The sequence below is a fragment of the Furipterus horrens genome, unplaced genomic scaffold, assembly GCF_987537825.1.
Source record: "Furipterus horrens unplaced genomic scaffold, mFurHor1.1.pri manual_scaffold_3, whole genome shotgun sequence".
Classification (NCBI taxonomy): Eukaryota; Metazoa; Chordata; class Mammalia; order Chiroptera; family Furipteridae; genus Furipterus; species Furipterus horrens.
This window is the reverse complement of record NW_028327173.1, coordinates 29444924-29464591: the sequence shown is the minus strand read 5'-3', so window position 1 is coordinate 29464591 and position 19668 is coordinate 29444924. Positions and strand designations below refer to the sequence as shown.

Sequence of the window (19668 nt, the reverse complement as noted above, 5' to 3'; positions counted from 1 at the left end):
GAATAAGCTGGGTACTAGATGTTATGACAGGTAAAGGAAGAAACATGTTTTCACTCACTTATCACTGTTGGCTATTTTGCGGAACTCTCGAACCGTCATGGCTTTCTTTTGTATGTTGTACTGAGTAAAGAGGCCCGACTGCCCAGTCACCAGCTGCTGGATGGGAGCAGGAATGACCAGATCATCAATGTCATCATAGGATGCTCGAGGTTTCCACTCCTTTGGAGGAACAACCTGTAGGAAACACAACAAAGAGACAGATCAGAGACCTGGTGAGCTGGTCAGGCTCTAGGAAGCGTGTACGCTGCTATCCAACGTAACAGTCATATTTTACTGAGAGTTACTTTAATTTAACGGTGCTCATCCAAACACAGCGAGTCACACTGTCGTGTTAACTCTGATCCCATCCTGCCACCAGCCAGCTGCATAGTTGCCATGATGCCCTAAGGTAAGCAATACTTATTTCTCAGCATCAGTATCTTATCTGGGCACCAAGAGGGGAGGCTGAAGAACTGATTCTCTCTCAATCTAACAGAAAGTCCACATGGGAAGCCAAATTACTATCAAGAGTGCTGGCTGACAGTGAAATGAGAACAAGAGAAGCTGAATGGCACAAGCACTCAAGGACAGATAAAAACACTCCGGCACCACAGGCACCACAGTCGCCCCTCAGCAGCTGCCCTGAGACCCTGGCTCTTTATCTTCCTTTTAAAGATGTCAAGCAGCTCTCCCCCTACCTAACAGAGCGATGCTTCAGATGTTAATGAAAAGGAATTAACTTGCAAATAGAACAGCACACACACAGCCATCATCCTGCCTGGCTTTCAGTAAAACTCAGTTCTTCCAGCACTCACCTAGGAAGTCTTCCTGCAGCCCTGTCACAAAAGCCATTACTGAACAAACCCACTGCTCACCTTGGCCAGCCCAGCCCTATGAGCTCCTTGGGATTCAATGTAAGCAATGTATCGACTGAAGTTCCGGAACTCCTCCATAGTCGGATAAAAGGTCATTATCCGAGCGCTGGGATTCAGGGTTTCAGATTCAGAAGCCATTTTTTCCTTCTTTCTGAGGTCACTTTCGTCAGACAGGAATCTGAAGAAATACATAAAAGCACAAAAGTATATAAAATGTAATTAAAATTAAATGCTGGGAATGTCAGTGCTGAAAAGTAAAAGATGATCTAGAAATTCTGAAGAAGTATTAAGACCTCCCACCTGGAATCTGCCTCTAGGTGAGTTACTTAAATGAACTAGAAATACAGATAGAAAAGGCTCAGTTTAGAAGAACATGATGTATCAACATTGCATGTATTCAAATCTCATTTAAATGGAGACACTGTTTCAGCTACAAAGGGGGAAATTGGGGAAATTGTAATTATTTCATTGTTGGTCCTGTCTAACAATACAGCTGCCTGCCCATATTTTACCCTTCTTCCTTATTCACATCTTGCTAATTGCTTTTCAGAGTATTAAACTTAATACACTATAACCAGATTTAAAAAGCAACCTATGAGCTCCCATCCCAGGAACAGCTTTAAATAGGATTCTGATTCCTAAGAAAAGTTACTTGGTTACAAGATTACAAAGTTTAATGGTTAAAAAGTACTTGGAGCCCTGGCTGGTGAGGCTCAGTGCATTGAGCGCTGGTCTGTGAACCAAAGGGTTGCCTGTTCGATTCTCAGCCAGGGCATGTGTCTGGGTTTCAGGCCAGGTCTCTTGTTGGAAGCATGAAAGAGGCAACCACACATTGATATTCCTCTCCCTCGTTTTCTCTCCCTCACCCTCTCTCTAAAAATAAAATCTTTTCTTTAAAAAGTACTTTGATATTAGTAGCATGAGTTATAATTTTTAAAATATCTAAGCCAGTTATAATATTTAAAATAATATCTAAGCAGTTTCAGTTGTATTTAATGAAGGCACACTAGAGACTGGTTTAATTGCAATGTACCCAGAACTGAAAGGACAAAATTTAAACAGGCAATAAACTGGCAAGATAGAGCAAACTTCCTAACTGACTGGAAAGGGGGAAACACTTTGTTTTTAGATGAAGCCTCCAGCTAAGTGGGTACATTCTCATTACCAGGTACTACAAAAGACTATTACAGTACACTGAATAAGAACCAAGCATACCAGCTCCAAGCAGCCAGTTAAGCCAAAGGAAACTCTAGAACTCCCCCAATCTGGGCCCCAAAACCATGCCAGTTCAGTTCCAGGAGGGCCCTTGAGAGCTAGAGAGCTCAGAAGGAAGGAAAGTGCCTCCAATCTACCAATAATCTAGTAGACGTGTGGAGCAAAACTGTCTGAGGTATGAGAGAACACAGGGTCCCTTACATCTCTCAGACTTCCATTTCACCAAAAATAAAGTGTGCCCCGGCCCAGTGCTCTTCACGCACCTTGCCCAACCTTTGCATGGCAATATACTGTTATCCCTGTTTTACACACCAGAAATTTTGCCTACAGTGCTGTAACGCACTCCTGGTGCTGCTTCCATTACTCTATACTGCCTACATAATACGTCCACCTAGACTAAGCCCTTTAAAAGGGCAGATCAAGTGTAGAGGAACATGAGGTATATTTAATTTTGAAGACCTTCTTTTTAAAAAAGAACATAAAATATCTTTTAAAAATTTTACCAAATAATACAATCATGTGAATACAGTGCTAGGGCCCATCGCCTCTGGCCTTATTCATCTTTGTTTGCCTAGAAACTAGAACAATGCACGGCACAGAGTAGGCACTCAGTAACTGTTGAATAACTGATTACCTTGCCCTCACCTCTGATGCTCGTTTCCTTTCTTCAATCCTAGGATTCCCTTCCCCCAATCTACTCCCTGGGGACAGCTCCGGTTCCCTGACACCTTCTTTCTCCAATCCAGCAACAAAGCCTAGTGAATTAAGAGTACTGGCTCCGGAGTCAAAGCAACTCTTAATACAGATCCGGTTTCTGCCATTTATTAGCTGTGTGGCCTTGGCTGTATGAGTTTCCAGAGCCTCAGTTTCTCCACCTGTAAGATGGGGATCCCAACCTCCCGGCTGGCAGGGTTGCTGTAATTAACTCAGATGATGCAAGCAAAATGCTAAGCACTAGGCCCAGTACTTAAGTACTCTGTAAATGTAGCTATTGCTAAGAACCACTGCAAATTCCCGCTCCCTCTCCTCTCTGCCGCTCCCGCGGGTATCGCTCCTAAGGTAGCCCCCAGCTCCCAAGTCCCCGAACCTCACCGTGTAAAGGGCCAGCCCCTCCCGGCTCCGCCGCCTAGAACAGGGGCCCGGCCGCAGGAAGAAAATACGGCCCAGTGGACCCGCCCCCCTCCCCGACGACCATTGGTCATATGAAATTGGAAAGGACCAATCTCAGAATGCATTTTAGAAGCTCCAACTCCCATTGGCTGAGAACTGTGCCCATCACTCACCCCTTCCCCTCCCCCACCGGATCTCACGGTCAAGGCCGCAGCAACGGCACATCTAAAAGATTCCAAAACCGTATGGTTCTCACCTAAAGCCCACCGCCCCGGGGGGGCTAAGGCCCAACTTCTGCTGTTGCCACTAGCCGATCTCACTGCTTTTCCTTCTACCAAAGGACGAAGCTCCGCCTCCTCTAAAGTCGGTCTCGGCGCAGCCGCACAGTGCCTCTCAGAGTCAACCAATCCGAGGGTCACTATAAACCTCCAAATAACCAATGTGAAAGCGCTGCAGGCGCTCCAAAGTCCGGGCATATAAATCTGCTCAGCCTATGAGTGCCGGTTCGGGCTGTTGCCAGGAGAAAACCCTGTACCACTAGGGACCGCGGCCACTGAGTATCTCCGCTAAATGTGGAGCTGGCCTATCACAGGCAGGCCCCTGGCCGCCGGTAGCTAATCAGGATAGAAAGAGACGAGTGCCTAGAAATGTTCTGGTCGGAAAAGGTAAGGGGAATTGAGGGTGCTGTAGGACGCTTTTAACGAAAGGGTCAGGCAGAGCCTTTTGGGGCGGAGTTAGGACCCTTGCTTGAGGTAGAAGTGTGCTGGGATCCCTTAAGGGACCGCTTCCGAGGTCAAGGAGTTCCTGATAAAGTGGCCAACTTGTCCTGGTTTGTCCAGGACTGTCTCGGTTTTTAAAAAGGAAAGTCTCGTCCCCTGTGAACTCCCTCATTCGCCGGTACAAAGGGACATTTCTTGAAGAGAACAGTTCTTGAATGGGAAGGAGCTCTGCGGGTTATTAGGACAGATCCTAAGGGGCGATGTCCTTAAAGTCATTAAAAAACAGTTACCCAGTGAGCGAGGATTTGGTGGTCATTAGGAGGAGCTTGGGGAAGAGATCCTGGGAGTCATTAGACGCACTGTGGGGCGAGGTGGGGAGTTCTGGAAGTCATTAGGAGCAGTTTCTGAGTAGTGACACTGATGGGTCAAGTAAAAAAGTAAAATAGTCGCTCTGGCCGGTGTGGCTCAGTGAATTGAGTACCAGCCTGCAAACCCAAAGGTTGCCAGCTTGATTCCTGGTCGCGGCACATGCCTGAGTTGTGGGCCAGGTCCCCAGTTGGGGGTGTGTGAGAGGCAATCGATCCATATATCTCTTGCACATTGATGTTTCTCTCCCTCTCTTTCTCCCTCCCTTACCCTCTCTAAAAATAAATGAATAAAAATATTTAAAAGACTTTATTTTTAGAGAGAGGAGAAGAGAGGGAGAAAGAGGAGCGAAACATTGATGTGTGGTTGCCTCTAGCGCGCCGCCAACTGGGGACTTGACCCGCAACCCAGGCATGTGCCCTGACTGGGAATTGAACTGGCAACCCTTTAGTTCACAGGCCAGTGCTCTATCCACTTAGCCACACCAGTCAGGGCAATAAATAAAGTCTTTTTAAAAAGAAGAGAAAGAAAAGAAAAGTAGCATAGTCACAAGTCATTTTTTTTTTAAGTACAAAATTACCCGTAAATGAGTAATGCTGTAGTGCACTGGAAAGAGCTTTGCAGTTAGATTTGTGTTCCAAAGAGTGGGCTTTCCCATCAGTAAAATGGAAAAAAATAATAATAGTAGCTTTACAGTGTTGTTACGTAGATGATAGTTAATACATATTGAGAAAAAGGATGGTATTACATACAATGGTACAGACTTAGACCAATGGTGATATATCCCGTGCTTTCCCCCTCACATCCCCCAAAAGCAAAGTTTTGCTTCCAAAAAGACAAGGGAAATGAACATTGGGCAGATAGTTAACCATTAGTCTTTCACAATTATAAGGTTTTTCTCTCTTGTCCCAGTAAGGTAATATATTAGATTGTGTTGGGTATCTCACAAAATTGCTACAACTATGAAAAACCCAACTTGGGTGTTCTTCACCCCAAATCATGCCACAGAATTCATCCATGCTATTGTCCTTGCTGCTGCCACCAAGCACAAAATCCAGCTTGCTTCACAGACTCCACTGTCCTGGACTTGGGTACAGTTACTAGCATTGTTGTCACTACCAACTACTCCATGATTTAATCTTGTTACATTTCCTGCTGCTGCCAAAGAGGATTTTTCTAGGATGGCTGCTACTCTGCATCACTAGCTTTCATTTGGTGAGTTGCATGTGATAGGTAGAGCCTGGATTAAACTCTCTTGACATCCTCCCATTTCTCTGACCAGTTTATTTTAGTCACCTTTTTGAAGCTCATCTTTCCTTTTCATTCCTTAAATGTTGATATACAAAGCAAAATGTTGGTATTCAAAGCAAAACGTCAAAGTTGTTACCTTTGGGTGCGTGATGAGAGATGGGGAGCCAGGACGGCATGAATAATGCTTCTGGGGTGTTGGTAATGTCCTATTTCTTAATCTGAATGGTAGTTATTACATGGGTCTGTTCGCATTGTTTTGTTTTTTAAGATTTTATTTTCAGAGAGAGGAGAAAGGAGGGAAAGAAACATCCATGTGTGAGAGAAATGTCAGAAATATCAATCGGTTGCCTCTTGCACACCCCCAACTGGGGACTCAGACCTCAACCCAGGCATGTGCCCTGACAGGGAGTCGAACCAGCGACCTTTTGGTTCCCAAGCCAGCACTCAATCCACTGAGCCACACCAGCCAGGGCTGGTCTGTCCACATTGTAAAAATTCTTTGAGCATATCAATTGTGCATAACATTTGATATACATGATACCTTAATTTTTTAAATTAAAATATAAAATTAATAATTTAAATTTTTTTAAAAAAGAAAATCATGTTGATGATGTTCTCATAGCTGTGTCCTTTGCCCTCTTATCTCATTCTACAAACTATCCTGAAGTGTTTCTGGTTTCACAACTTACTGGTAGTAAGATCTAGCGGCATATTACTTAATTTCTCCAATCCTCAGTTATTTAATAACTAAAACTGGAACAGTACTTCCCTTTCTTGGTTGTGAGAATTGAATGAGATAATGCAGATAAAGCACTTTGACGCTGAAGTGGCATGTAGTAAGTGCTTAGTAAATGTTAGTTGCACTGATGGATGATGATGATGATGGTGATGATGAAATGATACAAAGCACTTACCATCAAGTCTGAAACAAGAGCTCAATACACATTTAGTCTAAGGCTTCAATCATATATGCACACGGAGGACACCTACTCTCTACTCCAGCATAATCTCCCCCAGCACAATCTTCTCCCCTGAGTTCAGATCCATATATTCTCCTATGTCTAGATCCCTCCCCCTCGGTGTCCTACAAGTACCTAAAACTCACATGCCTAGTGAAAAACTGCTCTCTGCCTCACAGATGAACTCCACCTCCTAAGTTTTCGTATCTCAGTGGGGTGCCATCCACCCAATTGCCTAAGCCAGAAACCAGTATGCAACAAGCAACTCCTTCCTGGGTCCATTACCTCACCCTGTCCAGAGTACCACAAAGTGTTTTCCAAGTGCATGGGTTTGTTTACATGTCCATCTTCCTCCACTGGACAAAAATCTCTCGAGTATCATGTCAATCTTATTGGTAGTATCATTTAGAAATGTGTTTCTTTGCCAGAAATAGAACCCTAGCAACAGTGGCTCAAACAAACATCAAGATATTTTCCTCATGTAATAAGAAGTCTGAAGGGGGCATTTATTGGCATCAGCTTAGTGTTCAGCAAAGACACCGAAGATACAGGCTCCTTCCATCTTTCTCCATCATACTTCACAACCTGTGCTTGGCCCTTGTGTGTGCACCTCGTGGTTGTAGAGTGTTGCTGCAGCTCTAGACATCCTGTCCACATTTATGGGGACAAGGAAGAAAGGGACCGTATCAGGAGCACCTGTTCTTCCTACGAGACACAGCAAGAAGTCTCCCAGGATCTGTTCACTTGTCACTGAATTCCCACCATTACTGAATGAGTGGAACTGTCCCTTCCTTGCCCTCCTGGCATTTACACTCTAGTGAGGGAGACAGATGTGAAACAAGTGTTCAAGCAGATAAAGAAAATCACAAAAGTTGTGCTTGCTATGAAGGAAAAAAGGGGAAACAACTTTTAAAGTGACTTATTACCAATGGTAGTAGGATTTGGAGATAAACTTTGTCATTTTGTACAGTGCCTAGCACGTAGTAAGCATTACATCAGTGACAATAATGGCAATATTAACTTTTAAAGTTAACTACATTTACTTAACCTTTATTATGTCCCAAACACTATACTAAAAACTTTATACTCGTATACACAAAAGTTGTTTACATCATCGGCACTTTTCTTTTTATAAAATAAACTTTATGGAGGTATTATTTACATATACCATTAAACTTGCCCATTTTATGGGTATAATGTAATGATTTTAAATAAGTCACCAAGTTGTACAACTATCACCCAATCCAGTTTTAGAACATTTCCATCACCTCAATAAAATGTGCCACCTCAATAAGATCCCTGTTCCCGATGACAATAACTGTCCCCACCACCAGCCCCAGGCAACCATTCACCTACTTTCTGTCCATATCAATATGCGTCTTTTGGACACTTCATATAAATAGAACCATACAACATGTGCTCTTGTGTATCTGGATTTTTTCATTTAGCATAATGTTTGTTGAGAGTCATCTAAGTTGTAAGATGCATCACTATTTTATTTCCTTTTAATGTTGAATAGTATCCCATTTTTATTGATTGACATTTGGGTTGTTTCTGCTTTTTGGCTATTATGACTAGGGCTCCTATCAACATTTATGTATTTATGTGCAAGTCTTAGTGTAAATGTATGTTTTCATTTCTCTTGGTTAATTAGGGGTAGAATTTGTGTTGTACAGTAAATTTGTCTTTTTAAAGAAACTGCCAAACTGTTTTTCAAAGTGGCTGTACTATTTTACATTCCCAGCGACAATATTATGGGGGTTCCCATTTCTCCATCTTTGCCAACATTTGTTATTGTCTGTCTTTCTGATTATAGCCATTCTAGTGGGTGTGAAATGGGGCTTTAATTTGCATTTCCCTAATGATTAATGATGTTGAACATCTTTTTATATGCTTATTAGCCATTCACACATCCTCTTTGGTGAACTATTTAAATATTTTGTCAATTTTTCAAATTGGGTTGTTTGTCTTAATATTGAGTTGTAAGAGTCCTTTATATATTCTGAATACAAATCCTTTACCAGATATTGGCTTTGTAAATATTTTCTCTCATCCTGTGCCTTGTCCTTTTATTTTTATAGTGTCTTGAAGTGCAAGAGTATTTAATTTTGATGAAGTCTAATTTATCAGGTTTTGTTTTTTTACGAATTGTGCCTTTGGTGCATTGGCGTTGACATTTATATAGCTCTGTTCTGCTTCCACAATCTATCCAGAATCCAGCACTCCCCTCCACCACCACTGCCACCACCCTGGTGCAAGCCACCCACCTCTGTAGCCTGATGAAGGTAATGTTCCCCGCTCTTGCCCTTGCTCCCTGCCGTCGCTTCAGACAGCAGAGTGATTCTTTAATACTTGATGCCAGATCGTGTTACTCCTTTAAAAACCATCAAATAAATGACTTTCATCTCATTCTGGATGGATGCCAAACGCTTAGAATGGCCTACAGGCGCTCTCCCTCTGGGAAGCACAACCACGCCTTTCCATTCTCCCTCTTCTTCCATCCAGGCGGTTACCCCTGCCTTTCTCCCTCCTAAGCTCCAGGAGCCCTTGAACCACCTCTGTAGCTTTCTAAATAAATTTCAATCATTTGAAAAAAATTGGCCTACAACCTTCCCCCATCCCAATTGATGTATCACCCCTACCCCCACCCGTTCCCCTATGTCTGAATGGCTGGCTTCCCCACCTCCTCCAGGGCCTTGCTGACATATTACCTCCTAAGTGAAGCCTTCCCTGACCATCACTATATGCCCTATTTTTCTGTTGTTTAACTCCACCCATTAGAGTGTCTTGTCCAGGAGGCCAGGGCTGTGTCACTGCTATCCCCATCACTTAGGACAGCCCTGGCCCTCTGAGCGTACTAAATATTTGTTGAGCCCTGACTGGTGTAACTCAGTGGGTTGGCGTCGTCTCACAGACCGAAAGGTCACCTGTTTGCAATTCCCAGTCAGAGCACATGCTTGAATTTTGGGCCAGGTCCCCGATTGGGGCGCATGTGAGAGGCAACCGATTAATGTTGATGTCTCTCTCACACATCAATGTTTTTCTCCCTTTCTCCCTCCCTCTCTCTAAATATAAGTAAATAAAATCTTTTAAAAAGTACTTAAATATTTGTTGAGTGAACAAATGACATTCCTTAATTTCATCCTCACAATGAACTTTTGAAGAAGGCATCATTATGATTCTGCTTTATAGCTGAGGAATCTGGGATGCAGGGAAGTTAGGTAACGTGAAATGAACACTGAATCTGAGTGATGAACTGAATGAGTAAATGAATAGGAAGGATTGTGTTTGTACATTGATGATGCCTTTGGCCTTCACCTCTGAGTCAATCACATTCCAACTCTTGTCTGGGGGCACTAGCTGATGTACAGAAACATTTTTTTGAGCTTTGCAGGGTCTGGGCAAAGGGCTTCACAAAAGCTGCCCAGAAAAGAAGCCCTGATCCCTAAGCACCAGGAACAAGTTGACACAAACTGACCTGCTCAACCCGACTCACTGGGGGTGGGGGGCGAGGGTGGAGCGGGGCTTCTGTAGCCAGGTCAGTCCATATAAAAAGAAAGAGAATTCAGCCTGAACTCAGCCTTGCAGACAGGGTCAGCTGGAAAGACCAGGGCCTTCTGGCCTCTGAAATATAAAAATACAAATATAAAAATGTTTACAGGCAGACACACACATATTCACAAATACACCCTGGATTCCTCCAGTTAACAAAAACGTAGTCTTTCTCTCTAGCTCTGATTTATCCTCCCCTGCTGGTTACAGGTGTTACAGGTCAAACCTTGGTGAGCAGCACCGACAGACGCCCAGAGGCTGTTTCTGCCTCGCCTTCAGTCCTTTTCCATCGCTTCCATGAACTGTTCTGCTGGGTTTTTGTTTTGTTTTGATCTGAGCCACCAAAATACCTTCACTTCAAGGCTAAATCCCATCCTGTCTTCAAGGCTTGACTCAAGTTCTACTCATTGTGCATTTAACAATTTTAAAATAAGCACCTATTTTGTACTGACTCTGGGGACACAGAAATAAAGACAACTCTGTCCCTCCATTTGGAAAATAATTACAGGCACCTCAAATTCAACAAAAGCCAACTCTTGGTTCCTCCCCCAGCACTCCCCACCTCGGGAGAGGCACCATTACTCATCCAGGTGGGCAGTCACTCTTGACTTTTGTCTCTTGCAGACACACCCAAGCCTCTCAGTCTTACTTTAAACACTATATCGTGAATTCTTTTTATTTTTTTACCCCCTCTGTCACTATCATTCCACTTCAAGCCACAGCGCCTTTCACCTGGACCACTGCAACCACTGTCCCTCCAACCTGTTCTCCAAACAGCAGCCAGTGCCCTTTCTACAAAGCAAAGCTGAACCTGCTGCTCTATTGAAAACCCTTTAAAAGCTTCCTGTGTTCTCACTGTGAATCCCAAAACCGCTGCCCTGGCCTACCAGGCCCCTGCCCACTCTCCCTCCCATTCTGCCCCAGTCTTCCTTTGCTCTCTGGGCTCCAGCCATGCTTGCCTCTTCTTCTAAAAGGAGCTATGCTCCCCTTCTGCCTCAAGGCCTTTGCTAAAGATCAGTTCCTCACAGAAGCCTCTCTAAGTCCCCCGCTAGTGGGGGTCCTGCTGTCCTGTACTGCCCTCGTTGCATTAGGCACTTTTCCTGCAGAGCATCTGACTTTGTCATTATATGTGTTTAAGATTTCTGTGACTTACGTCTGTTTCCCACAGACTAAGCCTCTAAGAGCAGGGACTTTGGTTTTTCTGTATTTGAAGCCCATTGCCCTGTGTAATACCTGGTTCATAGTGAGTGCTCAATAAACATTCCTGGACTATTGTTTGTAGGAAGAATGGATAAATGAAGCCACACAGATTGCAGTTTGCATAGTAGTTAGTTTTCAGGCTCTGGAGTCACACAGACCCAGGTTCAAATCTAGATTCTGTTCCCTTCCTAGCTATGTGACTTAGGGTGAGTTGCTTGACCTCTTTGAATCTTAAGTTTTTAGCTGCAAAAGGAGGTAATAATACAAGCTACTACACAGGGCTGTTGAGGTAATTAAACTTTAACAATGTAGGTAAAGTGCATGTCACATCTAAGTGCATAGTAATGCTAACAGGTATTACTATATCATTAACAGGTGTACTGTATACCATGTGCTTTTTGGATTTAAAAATTTAGAACCACATAGGAGCTCAGACAGGAATGACTGCAGAGAATGCCCTGAAAATGTGCCAGAGAAGAGGCTGGAAAGGGCCATCCCTGGAAAGGAGTCTGGGACACAGATCTTTGGGAGGAGATTGAGGAGCACCCCAGTTCTGGGTCCAAAAACCTCCCTCCAGGTCAAAGTTCAGTCCAGGTTCTGGGTGACCGTTATTTATTTAAAAAATATTATTCTTGGTAAATCTCCATTTGAGCCATTCCTACCCCTGGTGTGAAGGATGGGGAGAAAAGCACCTCAACTAGGAGTGGGGTGGTTTGATGTGGATGCAGGTCCCTTCTTAGTTGAGGTGGCTGGGGGATGGGAAGCCCCTCTCAGAGCTCGCTAGGATGTGTGCTCAGGGTGGAAGCAAAATGTGTAGCCTCCTTAGAAGAGCTGTGAGTGGAGATTCTGAGGAATGAGAGAGTATTCAAGCAGCCCCAGCTATGAACCCTCTGATAATCAGATTACTTCTTGCCTTAGGGCCAGGTCAAATACCTCCTCTTTGATCTATTGAGCAAACATTTATCTAGTCTCTACTTTGGGCCAGACTAGGCTGAGAGGCAAGTAAGACAAAGCCCTTGGCTTCAAGAATTTCCCAGTCCAGTGGAGGAGACAGATGAATCAAACCATAATTATCATGTCAATTTGCATTTTATTTCTGCACTGCAGCCTGGGTAATTTCTTTGGTATTTCCCTCTCTATTTTAGTATGAGAACAGCAGAAAAAACAATAATAATAATAACTTCAGCACAGTGCTATGGTTACTGGACCAACAAACAATACAGCTGGATGTGAAGCCGGCTGGTTGTGTGTAGGGAAGGGGCTAAGACGGAATTCCCAGAAGACTTGGTCTTGAACGAGAGGCACCAGGAAGGCTGCCAGGCATATGCAACCACAGCATGGTGTGCCTTTCTACCACTGACACATTCTTATGAAAAAAGTGTATGTCGGTGGTAGCAAACTATAAAATTCATTTAAAATAGGGAGCATCACCACCTGAAAAACCACTGCTGACATTTTGGTGTATATCCTTGGCAGAGCTTCTATAATTTTAATGCTCATACAAATGCACTAAGGAACTCTCAAAATACAAATTCTGTTTCAGTGGGCCAGGAGTTGGAACTACAATTCTGCTTCTAAAATGCTCTTAGCTGATGTATGTATATATTTTGGGTGGTTTCCAACTTTTCAGTATGATGACTGCTGTTGCAGTGAATCTTTGCCCATAGATTTTTAAAATATTTGCTTGTTTCCTGTATTTAAGTTCCTAAATGTGTATCACTGGGTCAAGGGTAAAGCATATTTTAAGACTTTTGATAGATATTGCAATTTCTACTCTAAAAAGGTAGAGCCAGCCTAGACCTCCTACTAGTAATATGAGTGCCCAATTCCCCACACCAATATTAACATGTAACTATTGCCAATTTGGTAAACAATAGTACCTTATCTTTTTTCAATGTGCATTTCTTTGATTAATAATGAAGCTCTGCAGAAACAAACAAAACAAAAAGACAAATCTTAAAAATGAAAGAAAAAATAAACAAAAAAAGAAAGAAAAAAAAAATACTAAGGCTCTGTATCTTCCACACTTTCATGAACTTTGCGTATCTTCTGTAAATTAACTATTTATGTCCATGCCCGTTTTGCTATTAGGATATTTACTTTTGTTCTTGTTGATTTGAAAGCAGCTCAATCTATTAGGGATTTAACCCTTTACTTTTTACAAATGTTTGGTATGTTATGCTTAAGAAAAGGCAAGTATTTAAAAAATGCTGGGGCCCTGGCTGCCAGCCAGTTAGAGCACTGTTCGATCCGCCACGGTTGCGGGTACAATCTGCTGTAAGGGCACATACAAGAATCTACCAATGAATGCATAAGTAAGTGAAACTACAGATTAATGTTTTTCTCTCTCTCCCTTCTTCTCTCTAAAATCAATAAATAATTCTAAAAATGTAGATAAGGGTGGGATTAAGGATTCAGGAAGAGATGGGTCAAGTGTCCTAGTAGAGTAGGCTGAGTTTAAGGTTCCAGGCTGCCATCACCGTGGGTGCCAAGAGGGCGCACCCAGCATCCCTGTTACAATGCAGCTCTTTCTGAGAGCTGGGGTGGCTGCACTCTTCAGACAGCATCTCCCCCCTTCCCGCAACGTACAGTACTTTGACCCCAAGGCTTCCGTTAGACTCCAATCAGCTTTCTTTTATGTTGACACATATTATTCAGATACATTATGGTTTATTTTATCAAGGAACACGAACATCTGTAACCAAAATTGAGGAAGGGGACTTTTCCAAAATTAAATCTAATGTCCATTTGGAAGAAAATCAGGGGATTTGCACTAATTTATTTTGAAAAACTAAGAAGATAATGCTGGGGGGACCAGCTGTGTCAAGTAATAAAACAAAACCACAAAAATTATATGAGTAATTCTGGCTTAGATAAGACAGACATATGAATGAAACAAGACTCAAGGCCCAGAAGTAAACTCTGTGTTTATAATAACTTCATAATGTGATTTAAAAAAAAGGTATTACAAATCAGTGCAGAGAAGAAAAGGGTGATCTAAATAATTTTTGGGGAAAAACAATTTAGATACATTAACTGTACACTAAAATATTTTTTAAAATAATTTCATTAACAAATCAGCAAACAACAAGTGCTGGCGAGGATGTGGAGAAAAGGGAACCCTGGTGCACTGTTGGTGGGAATGCAGACTGGTGCAGCCACTATGGAAAAACATCATGGAATGTCCTCAAAAAACTAAAAATAGAAATGCCTTTTGATCCAGGCATTCCAGTGCTGCTGGGATTATACCCTAAGAATCCTGAACACCAATTCAAAAGAACCTGTGTATCCCTATGTTCATAGCAGCACTATTTACAATACCCAAGTGCTGGAAACAGCCCAAGTGCCCATCTGTAGATGAGTGGATCAAAAAACTGTGGTACATTTACACAATGGAATACTATACAGCAGAAATAAAGAAGGAATGCCTACCTTTCACATCAGCATGGATGGAACTGAGACTATTATGCTAAGTGAAATGAGCCAGGTGGTGAAAAACAAATACCATATGATCTCACCTATAAGAGGAACCTAGTGAACAAAACAAATTAGCGACATAGAACCAGAGGCATGGAAACAGGGAACAGACTGACAGTGACGGGGAAGGGGGGTAAAGAGGGAAAAAGGAGGAGAAGGGTCTAGTCAAGGAACAGATAAAAATGACCCATGGACAGGGACAACAAGGTGGGGAATGACTATGGAGTAGGGTAGGGCAGGGGAGAACAAGGGGATGGTGGGAATTGGGACAACTGTTATAGAACAATAAAATTTTTAAAAATTCCAAAAGGTAGTAAGTAAGCAATGGTGTGGTTCAGTGGATTGAGCACCAGACTCTGAACTGAAAGGTCACCAGTTCATCTCCCAGTCAGGGCACATGCCTGGGTTGCAGGCCAGGTCCCCCGCTGGAGGCGTGCAAGAGGCAACTGATTTATGTGCCTCTTGCACATCGATGTTTCTCCCCCTCTCTTTTCCCTCTCTTCCCGTCTCCCTAAAAATAAATAAATCATTTAAAAAGAATCAAAATGGGCGACAGAGCAAACATCAGGGTAATTTGATAAACCCACTAGCAAAGCCTCAGCAGTTGCCATACGACACTCTTCCTTCAACAATGGGTAGTATGGAACCAGACACAATATCTTTTGACAGTTTCTGGAGAAATTTTAAAATAAAGATGGCAAAATTAAAATTGAGAGTAAGTATAATAAAAGAGATTTTCAGACCTACAAGAATCAGAAACTTTATTATCTGTGAAAAAACCTCACAAAGGAATACTTCACCAAAGTAAAGGGAAAGACTAACATGCAGCACCAGAAACAGTGGCAGCTGAGTGTGATCCAGAAGTGAAGGGAATGAAGGAAAAATTGGAAGACTCATTTGAAATGAATGCTTGAAAGATTTTTCATAAACATGCAATTAAAATGCTGTTTATTGGTTTTCAATTTTTAGAATGAAAGACTTAATTACAGAAATAGAACAGAAAGTATCATAAACTTGACAATGTGAAATAATTATAAACAATGGTAGTTGGAGGAGGGAGGAGGGGGATCAAGGAACGCAAGCGAATTTCCTCATTCTTCATAGAGGGTAATCAATAGATACTGCCTCAGGTGATAAGTAAATGTTCAAACATATTAAAGTCATGAGGGAGCTCCAGAAGAATTAAAATAATATATCTTACAAAACCAGGAGGTACAGGTGGGAGATCATATAAATTAATTAAATCCCACATGTTTTATTGTGGCATCACCAGGTACCATCACTGAAAGTACCACCTATTAAAGATATGATACTCACTACCTGAACTAAAATCGAAGCTCCAGGGAATGAAACTGGAGTTGGGGAGACGAGAGAGAAAGCTTACCCTTTATTTTGTATCCTTTAAGACTTTCTGAATTATTTTGATCTATTTTATCATGTGCATCCATTTTTAAAATAAGAAGCTATACTGATAACCATTTTAAAAAATTATGGCACGTACATAACAGAAGAGGATGTAGCAGCTTACAAAATGAGGTCCTAACACGGAAATAAATTCACAATATACTTGAACGAAAAGGACAATTTGCAGAAAGATATGCATAACATGATTTTCATATGAAAAATAGTTTGCCCTCACTGGTGTGGCTCAGTGGATTGAGCACTGACCTGCGAGCCAAAGGGTTGTGGGCCACGTCCCCAGTTGGGGGCGTGCAAGAGGCAACCACACATTGATGTTTCTTTTCTCTTTCTCCCTCCCTTCCCCTCTCCCTAAAAATGAAAAATTTAAAAAATCTTAAAAAAATAAAAAATAAAGTTTATAAACATGTTTGTATATTTATAGAATATGCCCAGAAGGATATAGATTAAATTGTGACTCCCTCTAGGGAGCTGGGGGACAGGGAGAGAATGGGGACTTTTAACGTTTTACAACTTCTTTCCTGTTAGAAAGATTTTAAAAAATAAGTACAGTGTTTTTTGTTTTAAAGTTTTTATTTATTTTTAGACAGAGAGTAAGAGAGAGAGGGAGAGAAACATCGATGCAAGAGATAATCACCAATACATTGCCTCTCCCATGCTCCCAACTGGGGACCTGGCCTGAAACCCAGGCATGTGCTCTCTGATCAGATATCGAACTGTGACCTTTTGGTTTGCAGGCCGGCATTCAATCCACTGATCTACACCAGCTAGGGCAAATTTCTGTTGTTTTTAAAAACATTGTATCCTTTTAAAAGTTTGTCTTTTTAGAAATTAAAGTGCTGTCAATTCTTTTTTCTTTTTTTTAAGTGCTATTAATTCTGTACAGAACATTTGGAAAATTATGAAGAAAGAAATCATCCAACCAGCCCTGGCCAGGTAGCTCAGTTGGTTAGTGTCATCCTGATACGCCAGGGTTGCTTGTTCGATCCCCTGCTCAGGGCACACACAAGAAGTAGCCAGTGAATGCATAAATAAGAGGAACAGATCAATGTTTCTATCTCCAAAAACCAATAAAAATTTTTAAAAATCACGTAACTTCACAACTTGTGGTGTATTTCCTTCCAAATATTTTTTTCTCGATGCATGCGACTCCATTTCCAGATAGAGGCAGGCAGCAGCGTGGAATGAATCCTGGAGTCAGGCAAACCTATGAGCGACAGCAACATTCCAGTTGGGAACCTTGAGTAGGTTACTCAGCTCTCACGTTCAGCCTCATCCTTCCAGTTGCTCAGGCCAAAACTGTGGGGTCAACCTTGACTCTTCTTTCTCTCCATCCACTCCATAAGCAAATCCTTAGTTCTATAATACTTCCAAGATATAATCAGTATCTAGCTACTTTTCACCACACATGGATTCTCCTTCCTTCCTTCCAAAAAAAGATTTTATTTTTAGAGGGATGGGAAGGAAGGGAGAAAGAAAGAGAAATATCTATCAGTCACCTCTCATATGTGCCCTGATCCCGGACAGAACCCACAACCCAGGCATGTGACCTGATAGGGAATTGAAGGGGCAACCTTTTACCTTGCAAGACGATGCCCAACCAACTGAGCCACGCGGGTCAGGGCAGGATTTCTTTCTTTCTTTTTTTAACCCTACATTTCCACTACCCAGAGGGAAGTGGTAACATTTTGTTATATTTCTTTCCTTTAAAAAAATTTTAGCTTGTTGATTTGAGAGAGAAAAGGGGAAAGAGAAACATAGATTTGTTGTTCCACTTATTTGTGCATTTATTGGTTGATTCTCGTACATGCCCTGAACAGGGGTTGATCTCACAACCTTGGTGTATAGGATGATGCTCTAACTGAGCAACCCAGCCAAGGTCCACTACATCTGGATTTCCACCAAAGTCCTCCCAAGTCCTCAGAGCTGACCCCCATTTGCTCTGACCTCATCCCCCACTCCTCTCTCACCCTTTGTTCACAGGGTCACAGCTGCACCAGCCTCAACACATTAGGCACATTCCCTCCCAGGCAGGACCTTTGCTCCAGCTGTTCCCTCTGCCTGGATGCTCATTTTGAAGACGTTTTGGCAAATCTCTCACCGACTTCAAGTCTTTCCTCAAATCCCATCTTTTCAACGAGGCTTCCTCTGACCACCCTAATAATCAAACCCCTAATCCCCCACCTCCACTTTCTAATAAACTCATTATTTTAAATATGCATCACGTTTCATCTTACCAGAGTGTAAATACCACAAGGGCAGATGTGTTTGCTCAGTTCTCTGATATGACTAGTACGTAGCAAATGCTCATTAAGTATGTGTTGAGTGAGTGGATGAGGCCTAATTTTCTCATCTACAAAATGAGCATAATAGGATCCACGCTGTACTTTGCTGTGAAGATGACATGTCTTTCCCTGTGTGCTAAATGAAATAAACGAGTCAGGAAAGATAAGTACCATATGATTTCACTTATATGTGGTATCTAATGAACACAATAAGCTAACAAAATAGGAACAGACTGATACAGAGAATAGACTCTCAGCTGTCAGAGGAGAGGGGGTTGGGAGCTCGGTAAAATAAAAAGGTGAAGAGATTAAGCTAAAAAATAAAGATTCATAGACACAGATAATGGTATGGTGATTACCAGATGGAGGGAGAGGAGGAGGGGAGAGGTGAGAGAGGGGAAAGGGGGAATAAATGGTGATAGATTTGACTTGGGGTGGTGAAAAAAATAGTTAACCACTACTCACCTCATGAAACACTCAAAAGCCACCTTACGTCATCTCCTCCAGGAAGCCTTCCTTGATCCTGCCAGTCACCCACCTACCTCTGTGGTAGGCTCATTCACCATGACCCTCTACAGTCTGGTCATTTCAAACTTATGTATTTCTCTTCCCCATTTGTTTTGGGTCTCATTCATCTCTGTGTCCTCAGAAGTTCCATAGAATGACAACATAGTAGGATCTGCCTGATCACTAGTGGAGAGGCCGCTATGAGTGCATTCTGCTGTGTCCAGGAGCCAGAAGGCCACACTATGTCTCGTATCTACATTGAGAGAATTACAAGAATCTTCACTAGTCAATTTTCATACTGTCACAGCCTCCATGCCACAGTGACAGTGGAGAAGAGGAGAGGGAGGTAATGGAAGAGAGGGAGTGTGGCTCCTTGAAGGGGCAGTCCCAGTACCTCTGACATAGAATGGGGACCCAGAATATCCTAAGTGTGAGAACAAGCCAAGGGTATACTCCCAGTTGGGGGAGCTGATCCCATGTGAGGTGCTCTTTGCATGCTCTGGTGGCTCAGTCTGCAGGGTTTGTAATCTCTCCTCTCTGAAAGTGAGCACCATGCTGAGCGCCCATCCTGTCACAAATACTCAGGACAGAGCCCTGGTCTCCTTAGGAGCAGGAAATCGCCAGAACCTACCCCGAGGTATTGAAATACAGAACCCAGACTCTGGTTTCAGAAAGAGCTGAGACAGAGGCCCAG

The 19668-nt window shown here is 42.5% G+C and overlaps 1 protein-coding gene and 1 long non-coding RNA gene across 2 annotated transcripts in view; one reads left to right on the top strand and one right to left on the bottom strand.

Annotated features, from left to right (window-relative positions):
• The window catches only part of KDM4A (lysine demethylase 4A), a 39678-nt gene extending 36067 nt beyond the window's left edge, over window positions 1–3611 (bottom strand). The window contains exons 1-3 of the mRNA XM_090269282.1: window positions 3496–3611; window positions 915–1092; window positions 59–234 (exon numbers count right to left, since the gene is read on the bottom strand). Coding sequence (XP_090125408.1) covers window positions 59–234; window positions 915–1052 — 314 coding nt within the window. The 5' untranslated portion in view covers window positions 1053–1092; window positions 3496–3611. The remainder of the gene's footprint in view (window positions 1–58; window positions 235–914; window positions 1093–3495) is intronic.
• A 150-nt stretch (window positions 3612–3761) lies between these two features.
• On the top strand, window positions 3762–18393 carry LOC150014754 (uncharacterized). Its single transcript, XR_016509691.1, has 3 exons — window positions 3762–3904; window positions 8748–8819; window positions 18166–18393. It is a non-coding gene; the product is annotated as an uncharacterized LOC150014754 (long non-coding RNA).
• The last annotated feature ends 1275 nt before the right edge of the window (window positions 18394–19668 follow it).